The 25,316-nt window shown below is 39.4% G+C and overlaps 1 protein-coding gene across 1 annotated transcript in view; it reads right to left on the minus strand.

The window, feature by feature from the left end:
* Window positions 1-6,329: 6,329 nt before the first annotated feature.
* LOC148644087 (olfactomedin-like protein 2A) overlaps window positions 6,330-25,316 on the minus strand; it is a 46,558-nt gene continuing 27,571 nt past the window's right edge. Inside the window, exons 3-8 of the mRNA XM_088615245.1 lie at window positions 23,435-23,542; window positions 21,497-21,679; window positions 20,162-20,399; window positions 12,176-12,433; window positions 11,574-11,759; window positions 6,330-9,764 (exon numbers count right to left, since the gene is read on the minus strand). Of these exons, the coding sequence (XP_088471371.1) occupies window positions 9,160-9,764; window positions 11,574-11,759; window positions 12,176-12,433; window positions 20,162-20,399; window positions 21,497-21,679; window positions 23,435-23,542 (1,578 nt within the window). The 3' untranslated portion in view covers window positions 6,330-9,159. The remainder of the gene's footprint in view (window positions 9,765-11,573; window positions 11,760-12,175; window positions 12,434-20,161; window positions 20,400-21,496; window positions 21,680-23,434; window positions 23,543-25,316) is intronic.

The following is a 25,316-nucleotide window of genomic DNA, read 5'->3' on the forward strand; positions in this document are numbered from 1 at the left end:
ATCGGTGTTTTGCCAGCTTTTCAGGGTCTGCAATTGAACTAGAACTCTAGTGTTTTATATCTTCTGATTGCTATGCCAATTATTTGAAAGTTTGCACTACCCAAATATTTTCAGCTTTCAACGAAATAAAAAAACATCATTTATTTTTGGACTGGTGTGATGCCGTTTCAGTGAACAGAAATGTTTAATGCTGGAAAAAGCTACACTGAGCTCCTGGTCCGCGCGTTTTAAACACAATCATTCCTGATACTCCGAGAACACCTTTCCAGACTGTGTAGCGAACCTTGTGATTAACAATGCACTCAGTATTGCCCTTAAAACATGTCTCATTAAAAACATTGATGGATTTCTTGACAACACGCATTAGCATTATATCTTAAAGATCCCTGGGGACTTTTAAAACATTAAAGCTGATGTATGGCACACTGTACATAATAATAAATCTAGCTCCATTGTTGGACTCCATCAAAATGAGATATTGCAGAAACATGCTGTGGACCCTTCATCATTGTCACCAGGAAACAAAGAGCGTGTTTGATATTTTAAAGGGTGTATGCACAAAACCCCATTGACTTTGTGGTCTGGAATACAGCATAGAAAACAAAACACAGCGTGGTTCAGGGTTTTAAGTGAATTACTGATGATAGAGACTGAATAGGCTGGAAATGATGCAAGTAAACTCTGTCCTCAAGCATATTTGTCTCTAAAAGGGCAGAGGAACTTGAATCAACCTTCCCCTACGTTCTTTGCCAACAATCCTGTCTTAGCAAATGCATACAGAACTAACGGGTGCGAAGCTATCATTTTAATGTAAAGGACTTAATTCGAATGCATTAGTACTACATTTATGAGTGTCATACTGCACATTTCTTAGCCAATAGTAACATAAGAATAATTTAGAAATAGAACAGGTTATTTGGTCCTAGCAGAAATTTTGTTTCTTAAACTCAAATGCACTCAAATGTTCAAATGCACTATAAATCCAAAGAAGGAACAAGGAGCATGTGAAAATGTGGGCTATTTGTCAACTGTCACACGCAATTCCTAATGAGAGAGGAATGTCTTCAGTCTTCTGTTTCAATATGATACTTAGGACAAATACTGGCCCTCACTGTTTAAAGTCACATAAAAGTACAGTTTTCTCCTTTTATAGAAAAATACATACTTTTGTTGAAAGTAAATTTCTGTCTTTATCCATAAGGACAGTGCATCATCTCTTCAGAGGTCCAAAAAGTCAAATGTTAATTTTAAATTTACAGAGGAAGTAAGAAAACATTTTCTTACTGGTAGCAGCAGTTAAAACTACATTTTTTTTGTTTTCAAGTTGTTAAATGTTAAATCGTTTAATGTTTTCAGGAAAAAACCCTGCCTTTGCTATTTCCCTATAGGATGGTTCCATGAGCAACATGTTTAAAACCTTCTACTCCATTTTTATGAAGCCATTTCCCTTAGTTTCATGTTTATTAGGTTTATTCATTCCTCTTGACAGTGATTTGTGCCCAATGAAACGGAAAGTAGGATCTAATGCAATGCTTTTGGAAAGAAACAGGAAAACTAATAGGGTTCCTTTACATCACACGTCAGGGGCCATTTTTAGAGCAGTTTCTTCCTTTCCTCTCTCTTTGTCCAGCTCTTACAATCTAGTCCCTGAGCTGATTTTTAACATCCCTGCTTCGCAGCCAGGTCTGGCCTCCTGAAATGTGTTAACTGGTCACCACACCTGCAACTTTATGAGGGTGGAACAGGCCTGTTTTAAATTGGCTTACTGAGTAAAATTGCCTGCACCCATTTAACACAATGAACCCTCTTGGAGAAATAATTAAAAGTGAAAATGACCAATATATGATGTCTCTGTTGTAGTTCCTTTCACATCAACAGGTAATTGTCAGAGTCATGTCAGTGACTTGTTTTAGACTGACTGTGAAACAACTCCAGAAACTCTAATTAACACCCCATACAGAAGCCTAGACAAAGACCCAATCCAAAGCAAAAACAAAGATGTTATACATCATAAAAAAGGGCTCAGTGCTAGTGAAAAAGCTGATTAAAATCGATTTTCAGAGTACACGAGGAAGTATTACCTGTCATCATGATCTAAAAGTTACTATCCTGAGACTGATTAGGTGCAAGAATGAGCAGACAAACTAGTTGTGTTAGTGCATTTGCCACCTCAGTGGTTTCATGAACTTGTGCTCACTTTCCAAAGTGATAACCATGCGCTTGACAGGGCATCTGAGCAATTCCAGTCCCCGTTTTTCATCCATCCAGAATATTATGAATAATTGACTCCTCAATTCTTGATTTGACTATCATGATCACTTAAATACCAAGGCTTGTCTCGATAATTTGTTTTAAAAAGGAAATGCCATTTGATAGTTATCTATTTCACTCTTGGCTCTTGAGGTTATTTGACCTGAAATATTAGCCAGATCTGCTCTTGCCTTCATCAGCAATATACAAGAGGCACGTACACTTATAAACACGCTTCTTGAGAGGTTACTGATGATTAATCTTTGAAGAAGCCATGAATGCATTTAGATGTAAAAGCCAAACCCACAGATGAAGCAATACTTCATGGCTTATCATGACTACATTTATAAGGTTCCTTCATTTACAGCCTGCCAGTATTATTTTCTGAGCACCATATGACAGTGCATGTAAAGCACACATTGTTAATCACCATATACTGTATGTTTTAACCACCTGTGTGGTTCAATAAACATTTATTCTGCCATATACACTAATATATCCATTAAACTGCAGATCATGTTACGAATCTCCAAAGGAAAAAGATGTTTCCCATTGATTTAATGTGGGAATTGGCCTCTGATAGATGGAAAATGCAGTATAATGCGCCTGTGAGCTTGGTATTTATGTAGAATAGTGTAGGAGTTTTGATGGAACATTGTAGAGCCAGCACTATTGGAGTATAGCTGATTAAGAACACATGAAACACTCCACCCCTCATTTATGTTACAATTGATTTCCCGTGCAAAAGTAATGACTTATTCCCAGTGGGCTCATTCTGTGGGTTTGAATTTAGTAATTACCCTTTTTACAAGGAAGCCCATGAATGGTCCTCCCCTCTCTTTTTAATATGGCTGAGAAAGCACAGCTATTCACAGCCTGGGTGTGTCAGGGCAGGTGGCTGTGTTTCTAATCCAGCTGAGTAACCCTCACTCTGGAAAGATATGGATCGTGTCAACCACCCCTGTATTTCCTTTTGTTGGTGACAGGTTTGAATTAAAATGAGAACGTATGAGTCACTGACCACTCCATTATAGTTGGAGAAAACAATTCCCCTAGTGCCATAAATAATAATGGATAATGATATTGTAATATGATTAAACTCACCTGGGAATAAAGACATAACATTTTGAAATAATCTCTATGGTAGCACTCAAACAGGAAAGAAAAAAGTTTCTGTAGATCTCAAAATGTGGCCCATCACATAGAGATGGCTGAGTGCAGTAGTGCACCTCCTAAGTGATTTAAGGCAGTGGCCACAGGCTGAGGTTGTTATCCCAGTAGGAGACAGAACTTTTCCAAAGGCACCTGGAGGTTTTATGCACAATTGTGCAAGAACAGCTGATTTTGGCTTCTAAATGCTCATGAGTGCTAAGAAAAAGCACAGCATTAACTATAAACAAAGATATACTTTACTTTGATTCAAAAATCTATTCTAAGCTTGCCCAAGGGGCAACACTGAGGGCATGCGAACTGCCTGGCCACATTTTCCAATCCTCAGGGATCTGATAACCCCAAGCTACAGACAGAAGATATTTTATTCATGATGGATGGGAAAGCAGACCAAGTCCGAGAAGGCAAAGATATACTGCAATTTAGCCATAATTTAAAAGAGACATGCAGCAGGTGTCTGAAAGGATGGCGTTGATCGATGGCCACTAAGATCCTGTGATTCCAGCCTGTATGTCTTCTGCCTGAGACAGAGCTCCACTTCCAAGTGAGAGCAACTCTAGGTTGTCATCCCTGGTAAGGGGGTGGTCATGATCGAGGACAAAGCCGCAGACAAGGGAGAACTCAAGTGAGGCAAAAGGTGCTTGAACGCATTTCAAAATCATGAACAGATTTTTTAAATAGCTGAAAACAAAAGCAAAGGAATGAATGTGATCACCCATGCAGTTCAGACATTACCTTCACGTACAGGTATGCCTCTGTAGAAAGGTCTCCAGATATGTGAAGCCTTTTAAAATGGTGAGACAGGGCTGAGCATCCTGAGTGCTGCTGAAGACACGCTTGATCTTCTTAATACAAATACTGTATATACTGGTATATTAATATGTATCAATTGAAGAATTGGCTCTTGAATATGAATAGCCCGTAGTTTACGGTAAATAACCCCACTTTTCACACACACAGAAAGGGAACACTCACACTCCCTTGGAAAGGGAAAAGAAACTAGGACTAAGCGAGCCAGAGACTCTAAGGTAAATCACTGAAACCTTGAGAGGTAGACAGAACACACAATTCTCCTTCCAGTCTGAGAAGTAAAAAGGAAATAGTGTTGCATTCCCTTGAATCTCTTCAAAGCTGTAAATTAAACAAAGAAAACTGCCCTTGGTATTTACAAGCCAGGTTCAGGGTCACTGTGTCTCAGTTTAGATTATTAGATTCCCAGCTAAACAAAAACAGCTCTGACATGGGGGAAACAGAGGGAAAGCGCTGAGCCGAAGCTGGGTGGAGATTTTAAGTGAATTATCGCGCTCTTATTTACAAGCCTACACAACAGCTGCTTTACAGTAGAGCTCAAGCTTATCATGAAGATTATGAGGTGGGGTTTATATGCTCTTTCATCAGTTTTGGCGGAGAGTACAAATAAAACTCCCTAACTCCCTGTGAAATCAAATAACAAGGTCAGAACCCATAGATGAAGTGCATCTCCTGTACTGCTAACAGCTTTGCTGTGCAGACAGTATCATTTAGTTTTATCTACTTAGATCTTTGACCAGGTCACTGGCACCAGTTTGAAGGATTTTTCTTTGGGTTTGTTTGTGTGTTTTCTCACAAAGTACTCACCAAAAAAGTTCAGGGCAAAGTAGCAAGACCTGAGTATAACAGAATGACCCTCCTTCCGTGGGACAGCTCTCCACAGCTGTTCCATAGGCCTGAAATGAAGCAGGGGCATCACTCTTTGACCTGTATTACATGCAGAATATCAAAGGATTAGTCAGTACTGTGCATAGCTTGATATCCAGCAAATCGCCAGATACTACTGGATTTGTTCTTCTAGTTTGCTGATGAAAACCAACTGCTGGATTTTTCTTAGTGGCCACCCACGTTCTAGTTTCATTGACTCAACAGCTTGTTCACCATTACCCAATGTCTTTTTGTGATGCCCCCATTACAAATGTGGCAAATTGTTCGCTCATGCTTCAAAACGAAATCCAGAAAATTCACCTTTACGAATGTGTCCGGGGCCAAGAAAATGTTTGTGAACCCCTTAGGCTTTTCACATATTTCGTATATTTGAAATCTAAAATGTCACAAGATCTTAACTTAAGCCCTAGTAAACAAACAACACATACACGATAGTCTTTCCACATTCACTTATCCTCAAATGATGCAACGTTCCCCCGACCAGCAATAACTGCAACTAAATGTTTCCTGGAGCCATTGATCAGTGGCTCATATCTGGTTTGAGGAATTTCAGTCCATTCCTCCTTACAGCAGTCTTCTGCTCTGTGGCATCTGAGAGCTTCCTTGCATGGACATCCTGCTTCAGGTCCCGACAAATCGTCTCGAAAGGGTTTAGTTCAAATTGAAATTGAAGTCCCAATTCTCTGTGGTCATTAAAAAATTGGAGGGCGTTTTCAAAAAGAGTAGGTGTCCTGGCCAAATGTCTGGTGGTGAAGGGGAGTCCCCATTCCCTATGAAGCGCTTGAGTGGAGTGTCCAGAAAAGCGCTATAGAAGTGTAAGGAATTATTATTATTATTGGTGGTGTTGGTGGTGTTTTTTGTCAACAGGACTGCATAAAAGTTACCTCAATTGCAATAGGCTGATACCGCTAGAGATCTGGCTCTTTACAGATGCTTGACTGGTCGATTGAAGACATGAAAATCTAGGCAACTGCCCTGTTCTCACTAGTTGGGCAAACAATCAGTTAGGATTTTAGAGGGCATTAAACAATTACCTGTGCAGACGTAGCTGAATCAAATGGGTATGTTGCTGTTTCTGTTGTAAATCTTTCATTACATTACTAAACCCATGACATTTCTGAGCCTGACCTCCAGTCTCCTGTCCTTCTCTGACACACACAGATTCTCTTTTGGAAAGACAAATTCTACAGCAATTGCACACGAGTCCAGGCTTGATAAATCACATTTACATTTAATCGATCAAACAAGTTTAAACCCAGAGGGTTATGAATGAATGTCATGTTGTTATACGAGTAACAAAGCAGCAATACACTGTTGGAAAAGCAGTTGATCTCAATGACAACAGTAAGTTCATATTTTAGTCTCTCTTTTTATTCATTCTTAACTCAAGAAACTATTAACATCCATTTAAAGTATTAATTCTCAGGGTAGTCAGCTGTAGACATTTTAATCCAGATAAAGAATACACGAAAAGGAAATACACCAGATTATAAACAATTAAATGAGTTTTCTAGACGTACACACGGTGTTTTAACTGTAGGCTAAAAGACTGTTTTCACTTTAACTGAGTGGGTTGCATTTAAATTTTAATGTTATAAACATTAAAAAATGCTATCTGAGCAGACAAACATCCTCTCAAAAATGTCTTTATGCTGAGTTGCTCTGATCAATTTGCAAGTTCTATTTAAACCTGAACTTAGAACATTAAAAGAGAGAGAAAATCTTCTTGACTTCAAACGTTCCTGCCAAGATTTCAGTGAGCAGTATAAAGCAATCAGAAATATTGTACAGTATGTTTGTGCAGAACTGACTGCAGTCTTGGAAGCCTATAAACACCATTTTCTATCACCTGAGATGCTCTTGTGAATGCAATATTATAAAGCCCACCTTAGCATAGTCCTCAGTGTTGTTTGATGAAGATCCAGGTAATTTCCAAGCACTTGATTTTCGGATTGATAGTTGATCAAACTATGTGTGTTGGTGGATGTAATAACAGTGAAACCTTAAAAACGGTGAAAGGATGATGTCATCCAGGAAATGATGAGGTTAGACCACGCTACGCAAGTAAAGGAAAGGCAAACTTAATAAATAAAGCCACTGTTTTTTTAAGTAAACAAGTACAGAAGAGAGCTGGTGGCAAGTTGTTACTGTAGGCAAGCTAATAAAGAGCTCATATTTCTGAAAAGAATTATAGTACGATAGGATGCCTGCCACCACATAATCTGACCTTCTTAGACCATGATAACAAGCTATCACATAGCTCATTACATTTTTTTTTTTTTATAAATATCAGGAGCACTACATTAATAAGCCCCCTGTAACAACTGGCTCCATTCTTGCTTATTCAGATGAATTTCAGAAACCCGACTGATAACAAACTTTTCTTTGGAACTGGAACAACTGGAACTGGCACACAGAGGGCATGGAGTTCTGCTGCACACACAAACATCAGATTCAAAACTACTTTACGAAATGTTTTACTACAAGAATCTGTGTCTGATTAAAAAATCAGTTCTCACATCGTACCCCTGCTCTTTTCGAACTTTTTTTTTTACCACATAGAATTGACAAAAAAACCCAACAGAAACAACGTCAGAAGTAAATAACCTGTGATTTAAATCCACTTAAGTGGAAAAGTAATGGGAAATGAAAGCATTCTTTCTTTGTTTGTGTTCTGGATTTTTTTTTGTTAGTCCTGCAGAAGTTAACTATTCTTGATTGAGGAGTTTCACATAGAGTGTGTAAGTTTTATATGTAATAGTAAACACTTTTGGTCACAACATACTTTAACATTTTACATAAAACAATAAAACAACAGCTTTGCTTATGTCTTAATTAAGCAGGGGCTTAATTAAACAGCCCCTGCATAAACACGGAAACCATCAAGTGTTGCTAAATGAATTGAAACATTTCAACATGGATATAGGAAAGCAAATGTGTTATATTTATGGATATTGCAATACTGTAATACAGTACAGTATGTATGTTGTAATTTCAGAAATGTTGCCAAATTAAAATGTTTTCAGCATATTCATTTGTTAAAGTTTTTAAAAAATCCCTTTGGATTTGAAACTTTCACCTTAATTAGCCTGAAACTCCTACTTGCTAACACCTAATGCTGCTTTATTTCTCTGTGTTACTATTACATAATACCCTGGTTTCTTTCAGAAACTGGCTGGATGAGAACAGTGGATCAGTTAACTCCTAAATACCAAATGGGTTAGATGGGCTGATTCCCTCTCCTTTGTTACCTTTTTGTGTTTGTACAGTATGTTGTCTCTGAAAGATTGCATCATGTCTTAAGTAATTCTTTAAAAATGCAGTCTTAAAATACAATGTCATCATGCTGCCATTTTGCCTAGTTTCTAGAGACTACAGCCCTCTCTTTATTAGCTACAGTATGATGCTGATAGTCATTAGCTGACAAAGTATAAATATATAGTGTATTTTGTACAAAAACTGTGTATACCTGTTAAAGTCAAGAAAACTAGAATGCAATGACATACAATTTATATGACTGATATTTCATAGTCCTTAAATAAAAATAAAAACATTTGGTAGTTCAGGATGCTTATTTATACCTCAGAAGGCTGTTTCTCTCAATAAGGGAAACACAAAACGGTGTTCTAATATAAGACGTGATAAACCTGACTCCATATTCTTAAAAAGAACATTAAGGGGAATTGTTCTTTTCTGCCTTTAGAAATCAATGTCCAATAACCATTGCCTGGCACATCTTCTGTCCCTTTGTAACACGTTAATAAAAAAAACAAATAATAACAAAAAACAGCCACACACAATCTTTGGGAAGGCACTGATGTCTTTCCTAAGTGTCGCTGCTTCAATTTTTGTGAACCTCTCTCATTTATGAAGAAAATCAGTGCCGGCTCTTCGTTGCACTCTTTTGCATACCACTTGACTGGAATGGAACACACCACACTAATGACCGAACACAACCAAGAAGAATCTCACAGAAATGAAGAACAAAAGTAACAAAGTGCTTGACGAAAGGATGGAGATGTTGACCCAAGGACCCCGGCACTACTGGACCACGAAGTTGACGTTGTATGTGAGCTGATGGCCATTGTCCCAGGCGTACAGGACCTTCTCTTTGGGGTTGTAGTCAATCTGAGTGGTGAAGGCGTACTCGTTGGTGAAAGGCAGCCTCGGAATGGCCTCTGTGTTGGTGTGAGTGTCGTAGGCATAGGAGACCTCCCCTTCCCTCTGATTGTAGACGTCCACGGCGTACAGCACCCCACAGATGATGAAGCAGTTGCCGTAGGAGTTGCGCTTCAGGCCCGTCTTCCAGGTGGTCTCCTTCTTGACCGAGAGGTCGCCGGGATCCAGCTTGCTGATGACGATGACCTCCTGCTGGGAGTAGTCGTAGTCGACGGCCGGGTAGATCACCCACAGGCCGCTCTCGTCCACGGCGAAGTCGATGTCCGAGTGGCCCCTCCACTTCCAGGGGGTGGTGTCCTCGTAGACCACGTCGTGAAGCAGGGTCCAGGCCGCCACGTACCGCATCTTCAGGTCGTACTTGATGATGTTCTTGGTGAAGGCCCGGTTGTAGTAGAAGGCGCCGTTGTAGACCACATGGCCGGTGCCGATCCAGTTGTACGGCAGCTTGTACAGGTTGCTCCAGCGCCCTTTGAAAAAAAACCCCAAAACAACAGCTTATCGTTTTCCTTTCCCCTCATTCACTATGGCAAGGCGGTAGCAACTTGAAACCCTACAGGAAGGTTATACTGTCCCAATTAGAGGGGAACTGCTGTCTCGGTTTCTCAGGCCTGCTATTAAATCTCGGTAACAAAAGAAATGAAGCGACAGTATAGGAAAAATTTGGCAAATTCCGAATGAAAGCACAGAATCCTGAACTTTGTGAAAGTCGCCATGTTGTTGCAAACACCTTGTCTCTCAGAGGGTGAGAGAAAGAGTTTGTGAGAACTGAGACGTGAAGTGGCCCTTCCTGCTCACTAGTCCCTGTCATGACTCATGTGACGCAATCTTACGAGCGAATAAGTACAGGTTGTGCAGCAGACATTTCACCACAGAAATGTTCCAGCGGGACTTGCATGCAGAGTGAACAACTAAGTCGTATTTGTCAGCAAAACCGTCTTGAAGTCAAGAGTAATATTTCTATAGGATTAAAAGAGATGTATTCACAAGCCTGTTTGATTACAATGTAATATGGTTGGTTCATGTCACTGGAAGTTTGGTTGCCTCATTGTGAATATGGCATTGCGCATACCTGGAAATTTCATCTACTTTGTGATGCAGATTGAAGGTTTTACATCTTACATGTACATTTTTCTTTCAGTGTGTTTTGAAATGCACTCATCAATGCCGATTCTTTCTAACACCAAAATTTAAAAACGGCATTGCAGTCTCCGTTTAAGCCTTCGTAACATCCTGTGCTGGTCTGGTGCTTTGATTACTTCAGCAAAGCTTGCTGGAATCTGATCCTGAGGAAACCCTGATCTAGACAATCCGAATTGGAAAAGGAAATCCTAAATGACCTGCGGAAGGATTCTTCTGAGAAAAAAAAACAAGAAAACATGTATATTTTCTAATTTTCTAAAATACTAAATATAATCTGGTTGAAGTGAATGGCTTTGTTTCTGCTAGCTTAGAGAACAACTGTAAAAGCATTTGAAGTACAAAAAACAACACCCCCATTTCAATAACCTATAAAGGGACTAGTTATAAATATAATATATCTGTTTAGTGTCACTTGCAAATATAATATATCTGTTTAGTGGCACTGGCATTCACAGAGGGTAATGCAAGACAGACCAGAGAACATCTAGGTTTGTCTCTTTTAGTGGCACTGTACTTCAAACATAATGCTCCTTACGTACAATGTAATGTCAGTATTATTATGAGTTGCAAAATTACAAATACTGTCAGTAAAGAAAATAACAGTCAGTGATCTGCTGTGTAATGTGACAGCTGGTACATCATTGGCGTATCTGAAAACAAATCCTACTCCATCCTCCCATAGAAAACAGGACCTTTTAATTTGTAATACAAAAGTATTGTTCCAAGGAAGACTTCTTTGGCACCATTTTGTTTTTCACTATTTTTTAAAAAGTGTTTTCCATCTATTGTGGACAGATGCCAGAAAAGTGTGAACATATTAGCATAAGGTACATAACTCAGATAAGAGAAAGCATTCCCAAACATCCGCATACAATACAGAGGTCAGTTCAAAACTCGAGTTTTAAAATCGGCTAAGTTTGATCACTTTCTGTTTTGGACAACCACACGGTACAAATAGTAATTCAGACAACCTCACTTTAATGTAATGATACTGCACCTTCAGTCTTGTGTTTTGAAATGATAAAAGATTTCTGAGAACAGCATTTATGCGGATTTAATAACAAGGATACTGTATGTGAAACAACCACAACTCCTTTCGCCAAGTTCAAAATAATTTATTGTCAAATCCGGCCTACCTTGTTTGAAATTGTCCAGGTTCCTGAACTCCACCAGATTGTTGCCATAGTAATAATTGGTGACGTAGATCTTTGAATCTTTGGCCACTGGGTCCTTCATCCACGCTCCTTCGTTTCGCCCGTAGCTGTGATGTTTCTCCGGCATCTCAATAGAGGATATGGTCCCCTCACAGTCCACATCTTTTGCTAGCGGAAGCACAACAAAGGAACATAGCACATACATTACACGGATGCAGTCAAGAGGTGTCTTCTTGGGTATGATGAGGAGAGGTTCTCCAGTTGTGGGCCTTTTCTGTGACAATGAGAAACATCCCCTTGACCATCTTCCCCTTTTAAAATAAATCTGCGTCATATCCGTTAAGCACTTTTCTTCCCAGTTTCTTACTGCTCGTTTTACTTCCTAATTAGGAAACTAAAAAACTAAAAAAAAATGTGAAACACTATGGAAAACGTTCATGGATTCCAATTTAACAAGCCGTAGAAGATGTAAACATGAATGGTTTTTATGTTTTTAACATTAGAAAATTATTATACGTATATTTTTTTACATTGGAGTGGTCAACTGACAGCAGCACCAGTAGATGCTAGTGATTGTGGCGTACCTGCTCGGTTCTGCAGATAACGACTGCTGTTGTCCGAGTTGTCCAACACCAGTAAAATGGTGGGCGCGGGTTTCTCTGGCTTGGCCGTGGTCGTCGTGGACACCGTGGTGGTCGTGGTGGTGCTGGGGGTTGTGGGTACAGTGGTGGTGGCTGCTGGCGTTTCTACCGCGACCGCCCTCCCTTCTTCAGAGCTCTGCGGCCTCTCCTCCGTCACCACCTCCTTCGCATCAAAATGGCCGTGAGCTCTCACTGTGTTTTCTATGGAGAGGAACAACCACAGAACACACATCGCTACATATTTGGCGCCATTTAATTTCTAGGTGTGCTAAAAGAGCCCTGAGCTATCCCAGAGTGCACATTCCCTGATTTCAAAAACTCTCTCACGCAATTAACAGCAAGACTGAATCAAAAGTGCAAAGTAACATTAGAACTAATGCCGTCATGTTGATCTTGCTGTGGTGACAGAAGTATATGATGGGTTAAATCTGAACAGAGGTACAACTCCCTTTATAAAGGGTGTGCGCACTGATGCAACCGAAGCATTGAAAGTTTTTTCGTTTTAATTTTTCATGATTTTTCTAAAAATGATCCATTTGTTTTTCACTTAAATATTGTTGGTTACCCGATCTTATGAAAGGTGAAAAAAGGTCTGACATGATTTTGTCTTGATTTTTCCAGAAAAGCTGAAATTTCAATAAGGCTGTGCAGGCCTTTGATATCCACCGTATATTCTGTAGTTTTACTTTAAGGGTCTTCAAACGTTCCTGAATGACAGTGTGAGAATCACAGAAAGAAATCGGCTTTCCTTGCGAACCAGCAATGGAAATGCCCTTATTAATGAAGTTATTAAAGTGTCCCAGCTTTCATTTAGACGCCTCTTTCTCCTGTAATAGAGAGCGTTCAGCCCTGCTTCCGGCTGTTTATATTCGACATTCCACACTCCACTGGGATTTTTCCAGGCGATTTGAAATATATAACAGGAGACAATGTCAGGAAAACAGCAGGCTTAAGCATTGTAACTTCCTGTGTTCTTTATTCTCTGTTTTCCTGTGATGTGGAGGAGCAGTGTATGAAGGCCAGATGGTGGGAGATACTGACTGCTCTGCCGCCATTTACATTAAATGACTGCCACTTCAGCTTGCTGGCATGCTGAATATACATCTCTAGTTAACAACAGGTTAAAATGATATTGGTATATATTATACAGTATATGCATATGTACTCTGTGTGCAGTCGTGTAAGTGCTGTGCACACGAAGCTGCTTGATTTGTTACATTTCTTAGGCTTTTAGGCCTGGATTGAATTCAATCCAAAGTGAATCGAGTATGATTTTTTAAAAATACTAAAAACTATACTAAAAATACTAATATATATATAAAACTTTCTTAACCTTCTGTCGACGCAACAAAGAATATTTGTAAATGACATTTTACTAGCTAAGCCTTCTCATCACAGAATCTACAATTGTGAGCTATGACAGCTGCACACTCTAGGTAGTCTGACACACATTAGAAGTGGTTCCCTATCTATATTATCCCCCATTCTGTGGTGATTATCTTCCAAAGCAAAGTTTTCAGTTGCCAAACATATAGATGTTTCAAACTTTAAAACTAGAAACTTCAGATGAAGTTACCAAATCTCAGTGCAGGTGTGCATTTAACAATTTCATGTCCCAAGAACACGCCCATCAACCACAAGTTGTCACTCTAGCAGAAGGCTAATTCCATTAGGCTGGAGAATAGAAATGTAGTGCAGACTTTAAAACTGTGCTTGCTCTCTTTACTATATTCTTTGTCAGTGTGCGAGCAAATACTGTATATAAAAAGGTCCTGTGTCCAGTTTTGTTATCTTAGTTTATCTTGGTTTATTGTATCAGGTGTTTCCATTTTTCACCAGCTCGTGGCTCTTCGAAACTACAGGTGATTCTCTTGAAGAATTATTGTTTGCAGCAAGACAGGTCTAAAAGCTAGAATTAGCTGGAGGGTCTGGGTGGAGAGATGTAAGAGACAAGCACATCACGTAAACTCAACTACAACAGGTGGGAATACATCAGCTGTTGGCTGAGCTGAAGCACCTGGGACAAATTTACCAAACATTTTTGGTATTAATTACTGTGATGAAGTACTCGTGTTGTGTTGGTATAAAGAGGAGAAAAAACCCAAACAGCTCGGAGCTAAAGTCCTTTGTTTTTCTAATGCGATCAGACATGAAAAGGTCCCTTCCCTGAATAACAGGCTCTTTTGCAGGGATTATGGAAATGCAGCGCTTGTGCTCAGCTAATTCAGTTCACATTTTCTACAAGTAGCTCCCTCCCCATCCTGAGATTAGTCTTTCATATCCACATAAATGTGCTGGACATTTGATGCCAGTAATATTAAAAAAACTCAGCATCACCTGGCTATAGAAATGGAGCCTACACATTTCTGCACAATACTCTCTTGTAATCCTTTACTAAGTATTATTTTTGAATTTCTTATTACTCTGGTTTCAATCTGTTAAAACATGCGCTAGAACTTACAGCAGGTTCATTTACCTTTCAGGTTTCAGGTCAAATTTTCAGTAACCCAGATGCACATTTAATATGCCTTGAACAAAAGTAAAAAAAAGTATCGAACATTTTTTAAAGTCTGTGAATTGTCCTTTTTAGAGGTCCAGATATGAGGTAACGTGACTCTTCTACTGGAAAGGCTTGTTTATTTCTCTACGTCTTTTTGACTATTAATGTGAAGGAGAATTTATTTTTTACAGTCACTGTATAGGGCAGTGATGCAGTACCTTCTCATTTTTTAATTTATAGTGAAGGTTCTTCTGTTACATGTACAGTATCTTGCTTGTTACTTATTAGTACCGGTGTTTCCCTTGCTGTAAAAGTGTTTTAATACTTTTTAAAATATTAGGCAGGTTCTGTATTTCTGGGGTATTTATATTTATCTAAACCTTCATCCGTTGTACATCATACTTAAAATGCACTATTTTAGTGAGGGCCAATGAGATCCAAGCTGTATTGGGGCTTTGATTTCTCTTGTAAGAGACAGAAAGTAACAGAGCCCCCTTTGGATAGCAATAGTCAGTAATTTGGGAACAGTGGATATGACACACATTTGGGCCTTGCATTCAAAAATATACTGCTATATCTTTGAGTTATAGGTGATCATCTGTTTACCTTTGGAACACACGGTATATTCTGCAGCAGGAAACAGGGTTTTAAAATATGAATTGTTGAATGCAAATACAGTATGTGACAGCGATAGTTTTCTATAGGCTCACAAGAAAAAAATATTTTGTTCTATCACAATGGAACTTTCTGCTCACCAATGAACACTAAGGGCAGAAGTTGGGGAGTGATTACAGCTAATGAGGATGCTATCAGAAGGTACAAACACTAAAAATGTAGAGTTGTTTGGATTTCCATGTACAGTATTTTTTCCATTTACCTCTCTACAATCTAGCAAACGGCAGCACAGAAAACAGATGAAATGTTGTCATATTGCTTTTTTTTTCATTTTCTCAACTGGTAATAGTGTAAAAAACGAGATATTCAACAGTGAACATGACATTTAATTCTAATTAGATTAAGATACATACATGATGTTAAAATGACGTATATCTGGCTTCAACTTAAAATGCACATGGATGCCTTATAAAAATATACCTTTGGAAAAACTCAATTTGTGCTGCTTAATAATGTGTATTTTCTAGAAAGACTATTTTACACACTTGCAGGACTAGACTTTAAATGACACTTTTAATATTGTCTAGTGAGCTGTGCGTTATCACCTATTTATGTAAATTAACTTTTTTGTGTAATTTACTAAATTTACTTTTCTGTGTAAATTCCATAATTACCTATCCTGAGAAAGACTACAGAATCAGTACTATCAATCACCAAAAAGAGTTCATCAGAATACATGTGTGAAAGCATTCAGAATTCAGAATTCCATAAGGCCTCCAACAACAGAAGAAATAAGGCTTTGAAATGACAAAAAAACGAAAATGAATATGCATTTCAATAACCGGCCTTTAGGTGATTAAACCACAGCCCACTGTTGATGCAAAGGTTAATCGCCAAACGCAGATTTGATTGTTTCACACAGGTCCGTGTCAAAGTCTACAACAAGCGTTTTTCATGATGACTCCCCACTGCCTTCCAAATGAGTTTGCTCTCTACTCTTAACCTCCGTCCTTGATCTAAAGGTTTCAAAAATCAGCCCATGAGAATCCCAAGACTCGGTTGAATTTCTTTCTTAAGAAGGCACGCATTTTCCGCCTACTTAAACATCTATGCTTCAACAGTTTTGTGGCATGCTCATTAGACTGATTCTACTACTCGGGTTAAGAGACATTCTTCAGTTCCTGACTTAACAGGAGGTGACACACCTATTTCAAGCACGGACAAATGCACGTGATGCCCTTGGTTTCCACAAGACCTTTCCTGAATTTACAAGCGGCAGGAGGACAGTCATTACTTCAGCCCTGTGCCAAAGCGATGACAGTGTTTTGGCTTGTGTGAGACGCACAAGGATGCAGATGTAAAGATAATGAAAAACGTCTATCGTCAAGGGGTATAGATTCCATTTCGTTTTGCCTGGAAACATCTTTCAACAAACTGGGTTCCTCCATCAGTCAAAAGGCCGATTCATCTTGTTTTCCAGCTATTGTTGTTCGGTTGGATAACTTTTTTTTTGTTCCAGTGGAATAAGTGATCTTGAGCATTAAAGAGGAAAAAATAGGAGGGCAGTAAAAGGTGAAGACTCCTCCAAATGTGTGATTCAGTAACCTAAAAAGTGTTACTTTCAGGTTTTCAGGGGTATCTGCTTTTGCAGATCTTCACCATTGCCTTATTATTTTTACTTATGTTGGATTTTTGGGCATCTAGTAGATGCTCGATGCTTTAATCCAAAGTGACTGAATAGTTATGAACCCTGAAGTACTAAAACAGTCACTTAAATCGGAACCTTGGTTTTCTGTAGATTACAGGGCGAGACGGAGGAAAAGGCAACTGTTCAGTTTGATTCAAAGTGAACCAATGGCCAAGACTGGAAATTGGAACCACCTGGTTGTAATCACTTTAACAAGCCTCCATTTTCTTCACCACTGGGTTCCCTGCTTTCCTAGTTATTAGACCTTCAGGCAGCACTCATGGTATATGGGCTTGCAATATACAAGTATATTGATGCCTTATTTAGCAGGTTTAAAATATTGTATTGACTTGGATATCTGAGTCTTTGTTAATCCTATGATATTCCATGGGAAATTCAGAGTTTTCTGGCACGGTGCTTTTAGTGCAGTAATGGAGTACCTTACGATTGTAGGCCTATTCTATCACAAATAAGTCAATGTGCTTTGTGCTTAATTAGTGTTTCTCATTTTTTAACTCCTTTTGAAACCCCACTTTGGAGTCAACCAGACTCATTTCTGTGACCTCCAGCACTAATGTAGAACAGTGGAGGACGGGGTTCTCAGAAATGGGCTGTCCTTAAGTCTGCATCTTTCTGAGCTGTGGATCCAGAGTGGTAAGAGTAAAAGGCCATTCATCATGAACAGCTCAGACTCTGTACAATTAACCTCAATCCCTACCGCATGGCAGAGGATATTATCACATTGGCTTGATGTACCGCATCGATTCAAAATAAGACCATTAGTTTTGTGTGCAATCTGTGAAGAGCGGACAAAATCATTTTATGAATAAAAAGATTTTGTCTGCAAGCTCAGCAAAAGTGTCTATAAACAAGAATCAACAATCAAGTAAAGTTTAGGCCTGTAGAGTTCTTAAGCGTCCGAGTCTATATCCAATTAAAGGGAGCTGAGAAGACAAAGGGTTAGATCCCTGCAAAAAGCATTTAATTGTTTAGCAGTTACTAAATAAATGCAAGTTCCTTCGCTTCAATTAACCTTAACCTGACTACTGCTGTTTAATACGGGATGGTTTCAGTAATACGCTTCTAAATAACTGTTGCAACCAATTTTCATTACATAAGCAGGGATGTTTCTCCTCAAAATAAATGTATTAAAATGTACAAAACTGTGTCAGTAATAATGTGGATTTGGCAATGTAGTGGATTGCTGAATTGATACTATTTGGGTACGTGTTCATTTACCATTCCTCCTTCTTATTACACTTGAATGAGCCTGGAATCCAGATCTCCAGTTCTCCTGAACAAAAACCAGGTGGGTGTAAATCCCTGCATTCTCCATCAAATATTTAACACCTTTTCAATTATGACCTAGCCACTATAAATATAGGCAGTGTGTGCCAAATGCGTACGCCCCTCTGTGGGTTTTGACATTGAGTCATATGGCTTCAATTTTGGAATAAATACTGTATATTAGAGGACTGAGTGAGTATCTCTGCCAGTGTGAAAAACACTTCAATGCAATCATAGAGTAGCATAAATCCCTGGAGTGTTTTGGCAGACCCCAGAATATCCCAGTTCTGGGCTATATAAATTGTATGATTTACTATACAAACAGATAAACAATTTACAAAAGACCCTCCTTTGTTCAAATACTAATAGAGTGTGTGATTTCATAAACATTTTATGCAGAAGGTTTTAGTTTGTGCTCTAAATATCAAGGCTCAAATGTCAAATGAGGGGTAGAATAATACAGGACTGAGTTTGAGCTTGACAGGGTTTGAGTTCAAATAATACATTTGTATGTATCCGACTCTAAGGAAGTCTGAGGGATGTGCTGTGAAATATCTTGATTTTGAAGTTAATCTTTCCAAAGCTGCCTAAGTCTTTTTCTTATAAAATTCTAATTGCCAATTGTTTTTGTTATACCCATCTATGACACACCTTGAAGTCGGGTGTCTTAAACAGGATCGTTTCTAGGTACTGTAGGTCTAGGTAAAACTGGCACACAGAACAGTCATAAGGTTGGGCATAGTTCCAAAAACCCCAAATGTTCACCAGACTCTCTCCCATTTGTTCAGTCGGTTGCTTGATTCTCTCTCTCCCCCTCCAGTGCAGTTTGCATATTAGAGAATCTTCCCACTGTCTCCTGGGAGCAGATGTCGACTGACACCAGAAACCTCAGTTTCCTGGTTTTACGTTGGTCACGTGACTGAGGATGGCAGGTCCCAAGAGCTTTCTGGGAAATGTAGTTCAGACAAGGGCTGCCATGCTGTCTGAACCTATCACCCTCTTACCCTGGAATATCCAACTGAAGGTTTTTCGTCTCTTGGCTTGCAGTTACAATATTAACCCTGTGACTGCACATGATGGAGAATATAGAGGGAGTGTAAGCAGACACACCCAATTCAAGCTACTTGTCTTTTCACACATCACAAGCTCCACATTCCCGCACCAGCAGTTCAGCACTGATTGGAGCAGAGCCCAGGAGGCTATAGGTGTGTAACGGAAAAGCTGTTGCTCTGAGTGGTCTGTGTTAGTTATGTGTCTGTAGTACGGATTTAAGGTTCAGGTCTGGAGGGTTTAAAGAGAAACAGGTGAAGGCGTTTTCGTGCAGGTTGAGTGCAGGCATTCACTCAGGGGTTCAGCAGGGTATTCTGCTGCAGCTGATGTCAATTAGGATTTTCTTCAGATTTTGAGGAGTCTTTCGGTTAGAGCAGTCCCTTTTTTCGCTAGGGTTAATCTTTCAATTAAAGAGAGGGCTCTGCCCCACTGACCATACCCATGTGCTTTGACTTCAGTAAACTGACTTCAGAAAGTATTGTTGTCATTTCTCGTTCTGTAGCAATGCGTTCACAAGCACTTTACCTGAGCTGAGCCAGAATTAATGACTTTCACCGGCCTTGGATACGAGTCCTGAACTCTATGTAGGTAAATTGCTCCTTGTCCTCCACTTTCACAGAATTTAAGGGAGCTGTCTGTACCTGGCAGTGGAAAGGTGTCTTTCTCGAGTTCTTACGGTCCACCTGACTGTGCCTGAGGCTGAGATCCACAGCATTGCCGCAGCATGTGAATTCATTACAGCTCCATCTGTCTCAAAGGCCAGACTGCCCTACCGTCACCCACGTCTCACCTTTGCTGGTCGTGCCATGCTCTATGCCTTCCATCTTGGCAGCTTTGTAGTAGGTGATGCCCCTGATGACCCCAGGCTGGTGACCGGCCACCTTGGCTTTTGCAGTGGGGTCAGGTTTCCCCGGCTTGACGATGTCTTTCTTGGGCTTCACAGGTTTTTCCTTGGGGGGTTTGGCTGGAGGCTTGGCCTTTTTGCTAGGATACTTGGTTGCCTCCTTAGGCTTCCCACCAGCAGTTTCCTACAACAGAGAGTCCGGCCCTGTTTAGCATCATTTATATCTAGATGCCGCACAAACGTGTGTTCGATGCAGATTTGAGAACATGTCAATATCATAACGCATTTTCTTTGCACCGAACACGTGCTCATTCTATGCCATTCTGTGCTTTGAAAACAGCTCTTAAAATGCATTTATAAATAAGGAGAAAAGATAAAATAGTAAGAACACATTAGGGTAGAAATTTTGGGGTCACAGAATGATACATCATAGCTAAACCCATTTAAAATAGAAGCATGATATTTATTTCCACACATTTTGACGTGGCAGATCGTAAAGGAATAGTCTCCTTTAATCAGTTGACCAAAATACACTCCTTAAGAGTAGACTCTGACATGAATGTACCATTAATCTTTGCTGTAGAAATAAGTACATAAAGATTTGGAGCAATAGAGCAATGACCAAGTCAGAACTGTCCACTGCAACAGAACAGAAACCACACAACCTGTCAAATGTTGCAGGGAGGTCACACAAATCACTTGATTATTGACATATACTATATGTGTTTGGCTATGAAGCCCAATTCCTACCACAAAGCAAAGCATTCTGCAAGCTCTAAAACAATAACACTGGGTGATTCCTTGCATGTAAAACACAAGGTAGGTTTCAATTTATAATGTGTTCTTATACTGTAATAGCAATAATATTTTAAAAATCCTGACTGTGTTGTAGTACTTGCTAAACAAATCAAATGAACACTTAGCAGTCAGCTAAGCTATTTACCGACTTAAAAAGAAACACAAAATAAAACAAAATAGTCTAGTCTAAGCTGTTTCTAGTGCTATAAAAACTTGTTTATCTTGTTTTTTTGGCTGCTCAGGTCTAGTAAAAAGTCTTGGCTTTCTGAGATCAAAAATACTCTCTGGTTTTCGATCCACCTTTCATCACATTAAAAGGTGTGTCTAGTCTCAAATCCTAATTGGAAATGCCCAGATTCATTCTGAATTATGTGATTTTCTCCTTCACTCCCAGTTATGTGAAAATGATGCAGCATCTTGCCACCAAACTGAGTCATCCAGAAACAGTGTAACTAAGAACGGGCTGAGCATAGTGTACAATACCTGCACTTTGCTGTCCGGGGCAGCAGCGTCTTTTTGAAGCAGCTGTAGGCCCAGACTGGAGATCTCCTTCTTGATGCTCATCATGATGTCAGAGTAGTTCTCATAGCGCTTCAGCTGGTTGGTCAAGTTGATCACGCTGTCCTTCATAAACTCGTTCTCCCGCGTCAAGTTGGTCTTAATCGTCTGGGGGAACAAGCAGGTGTTTGCACAAGGAATTAACTCTGATGCGTTCTGTGAATACTGGCGTGCAGGGTTAAATGTGGTAATTCTCGGATCTTTCAGTGCTTGCGACTAAAGGCTTCTGGCTATGATGACAAGAGCAGTCTGTATCGTAATTGGGAAAAACAAAATCGCATTGTTTGGCACAACTGGTCACCCACAGTGGACATACAGTAAAGATGACTCTTTAAGCTGATGTTCCATCCAGAATGGACAGGTCTCCACTTGTAGTGGAAGTGGTCCTTGCGTTGTTAATTTTCAGTGCAGCACAATGCAAATTTGATCCTGCTCACCTATTGTCTGGGATGCTGCTTTTGGAAGGCAATGCTGTTAGTCTTGTTGGTACGAAGATCTAACAACGAAGTCAAAAATAAAATCTACAACCTCTCACTACGCTTTCAGATTATGCGCTACAGCGTAACAATGCCAGATGGAGAAAAATAAAAATGGTGTAGAAAATACAATGAGAAAAGACTCAAACATTGAGAAACTCTGATAAGTAAATTTGATACAACTACCCATTCAAATCTGCAAGACATATTATGAAATATGCTATTGCACTTAAGCAGTATGTCTTACCACTCTCTCACTAAAAACATTACAACCACAAGACATCCTCAAGAGGCCTCTTTATGCTCTCTTTTTGCCTTAGAACTGGAATAGTTGTGGTTTCTCCGATTTCTTGGTTTAAATTAGCTGCACACAGCATGGCTGGCAATAAAGTACGCACTATGGCTTAGAGAACAACCACAAAAATATATAACGAGACTGCAGTTCAGCCTCTTAATGTGCCTGCCAGCTCTAAAAATGAAATTGAAAAAATCTGGAATTAATTAATCTGACATGTAACCATAAATCCAAGAAAGAGTTATTCAGAGATTTTTCAAATCTTTTTGGCTGATAAAACTGCATTACACTAAAGATGTTTCACCTGGGCCATTTACAAAAAGTGCTTTATTGAAATTGGAATGACAGTTACAATCAACCAAAGACTTTGCATGATCAAATTACAGTACATTGACCATTTAATTTATATAGAGGGAACATAAAACTCTTTAATGCAGTTATTGTATTTTTATCTAAATTGACTGAATGGTGTGGAAAACAGATGTCAAAATATGTGATATGTTTCCTGTTTTTGGTCAATATTTATCCCACATTTGGGTTTTGTTGTTTTGGCAATTGGCCTACAGCTAGTTCAGATACTTAAGTCTTGAAGCTATACTGAAATGTATATGGAGACATCTGCACAAATCTGAGCCTGGAGAATGGCAACAGTGCAGCTAAGAACTGTCTGCAGGGATTAGTGAAAACAGGTTTCACTGCAGCATTATTATATTTACATGAATGCATCCATATTAATATATACAATGACATTAATATTTGGTCATGTTTGCTGTTTTTAGCAACTTATTTCTGAATTGCTTCAGCCATTGAAAGACATCTCCCTTTTTACAGTACGTAACATTACCACAAATACTAACTTCGTCCCTCCTCAAATATATATTTGCCATTTATACAGGGATAAAGTGAGAGGCAGTGGGATCATATAGAATATCAAGGCCCTCTTTTCCTGCTCTTGTGTGTCCTAGGGTTGATCTGACACTCCTCACAGACAGGTGTCCAATGAGGCACAGCAGAGGTCTCGTCAATGGCGAACTCACGCTCGACATTCACGTCAATCTCGATTGTTGCTACGTTGGCCTTTGTTCTTCTTACCTCCTCCAAATTGTTCATCTGAGAGACAACTTTGTTGATGTAGGAGTGAACTTTCATGAGGTCCATGCTGTACAGTGTACCCTCCAGAAGGTCCACCATAGACTGCAACTGTGGAGTAAAGCAAACAGCAGAAATTCAGCTTGGGTAACCTGTCCTGCCTTAAGGCCCGAGAAGTTAGTTAAAGTCTGTTCATAAAACCAAGAGGCTTTCATTTGCCAGTGGTGTTTCATGTTAAGAGATAAAAATAAGAGTGAGACAATGCCACTAATATTTAGGAAGATGATAAAGGAATGTAACATTTCACCTTCATTCGGTCATACTGTCTGAAAATAATACTTCAAACTCACTTTTGAAGAAATATTTTATTTTCTAAAATGACATTTGACATTTTCATGAAAGTGGAGCTTCTAGTGACCCACTGCCCACAACATGATTTGACTCCATAAAATATGTAACAGAGGGATTGTGTAAGAGATTTTCCTATGCTGCTAACAAATCAGCCGTTCAATGTATAAAAAGAACAGCTGAAACATACTGTAGAAAGAGCCAATCACCTCCCATAAGATCTCAAAATTCATGCAGGCTTAGTCCTGCTCCATACTGGGATGGGAAACCTTTAAGGAAAACTAGGTTGCACCTTAAGTAGTGTTGGTGGACCAGTATGTGGTGCTCTTTAGTCAGGACCAGATTTTCCAGTACAAAGCCACAGCATGGTGACATGGGCGATGTACTGTAGGAGGTACTATCCATAGGATGAGACAAGACTTGACTGCTTGGTAATTAAAGATCTCATGTACTTAAAGACCCTATGGCACCTCTTGCAGCTATAGTGATGATAATCCCAGTGTCCTGGCTTAATTTCACTCTGAACATAAAAGAACTACTGTAACAAATGCAGGAAGGCTTTTTGACTCATTTGTCACCCCTTCTTATGGATGACCACTACATCTGCAATTTCCAGTTGATGGGTTCTTCCCCTGTCTTGAGTGACTGTTGCATCAGTTGCTTCTGAATAACATCTCTTGTTTCGGCCCCTTCTGTGCTAATACTACTTAACACAGACCTTTGTCCTTCCACTGCCTGATGCCTGTTGTCTTCCCAGGTAAAGAAATCTGGTCATGAAGAGGCGGTTACGTCCAAGGAATCAACACAATAGTTGCAGCAGACTAAAGGAAGGCCAGGGAGACTGAATGTGTTTATATTGGAAGAAGCAGCGGCTAGGCCGGTCTCTACCAGGAGCTAACAATAGCATAATAAACAAGGAACACAGCACACAATTTCATGCCAGTTTCAGACACACACGATCCCTGGTAAGCGTTACATGAGCCTCTCCTGTTTCTTCCACCGCTTGTTAAAGAGTAGCTCAGCTTCCACCTTTAACTCCATAAAATCCCTGAGTTGTTTTATAATCTTAATTCCCTGTATATGGATATGAGCTTATCCAAAACTTTGTAGGCTTCCAGAAAAGAGTAAACATAGGAATTCTGAGCCAATTAAGGTTAGAACTTGTAGCTACCAGTAACCTAAAAGCTACAACAATGAAGAAAACATGAAAAAGTCATTGATATGGATATAGGGTGCTATTTTCTTTAACCTATTCCTGTATTATAACGCATGTTCGTTGTGGTATTGTGTTATCACCATAAGTTTTAAAACGAAGAAACAAGACCATACATGGAATTTTGGGAAAGCCTCTTGTAGGCAGAAGATTTCCGAGTGAATTCAGTTGAATTCCACACATAGTCCATCAGTGTAGAGAGTAGTGTGCCAGTAATTCACTGGAGGTTGTTTTTCAGTGTCTTGATTAGGACCATCCTATTGGCTTATCTCTGGGCTGAGGAGTTAGAATCTGCTGACTGACCCCAGGGCTACATTACATACA

This window comes from Lepisosteus platostomus, chromosome 21 (assembly GCF_059453375.1).
Source record: "Lepisosteus platostomus isolate fLepPlt1 chromosome 21, fLepPlt1.hap1, whole genome shotgun sequence".
Lineage (NCBI taxonomy): Eukaryota > Metazoa > Chordata > Actinopteri > Semionotiformes > Lepisosteidae > Lepisosteus > Lepisosteus platostomus.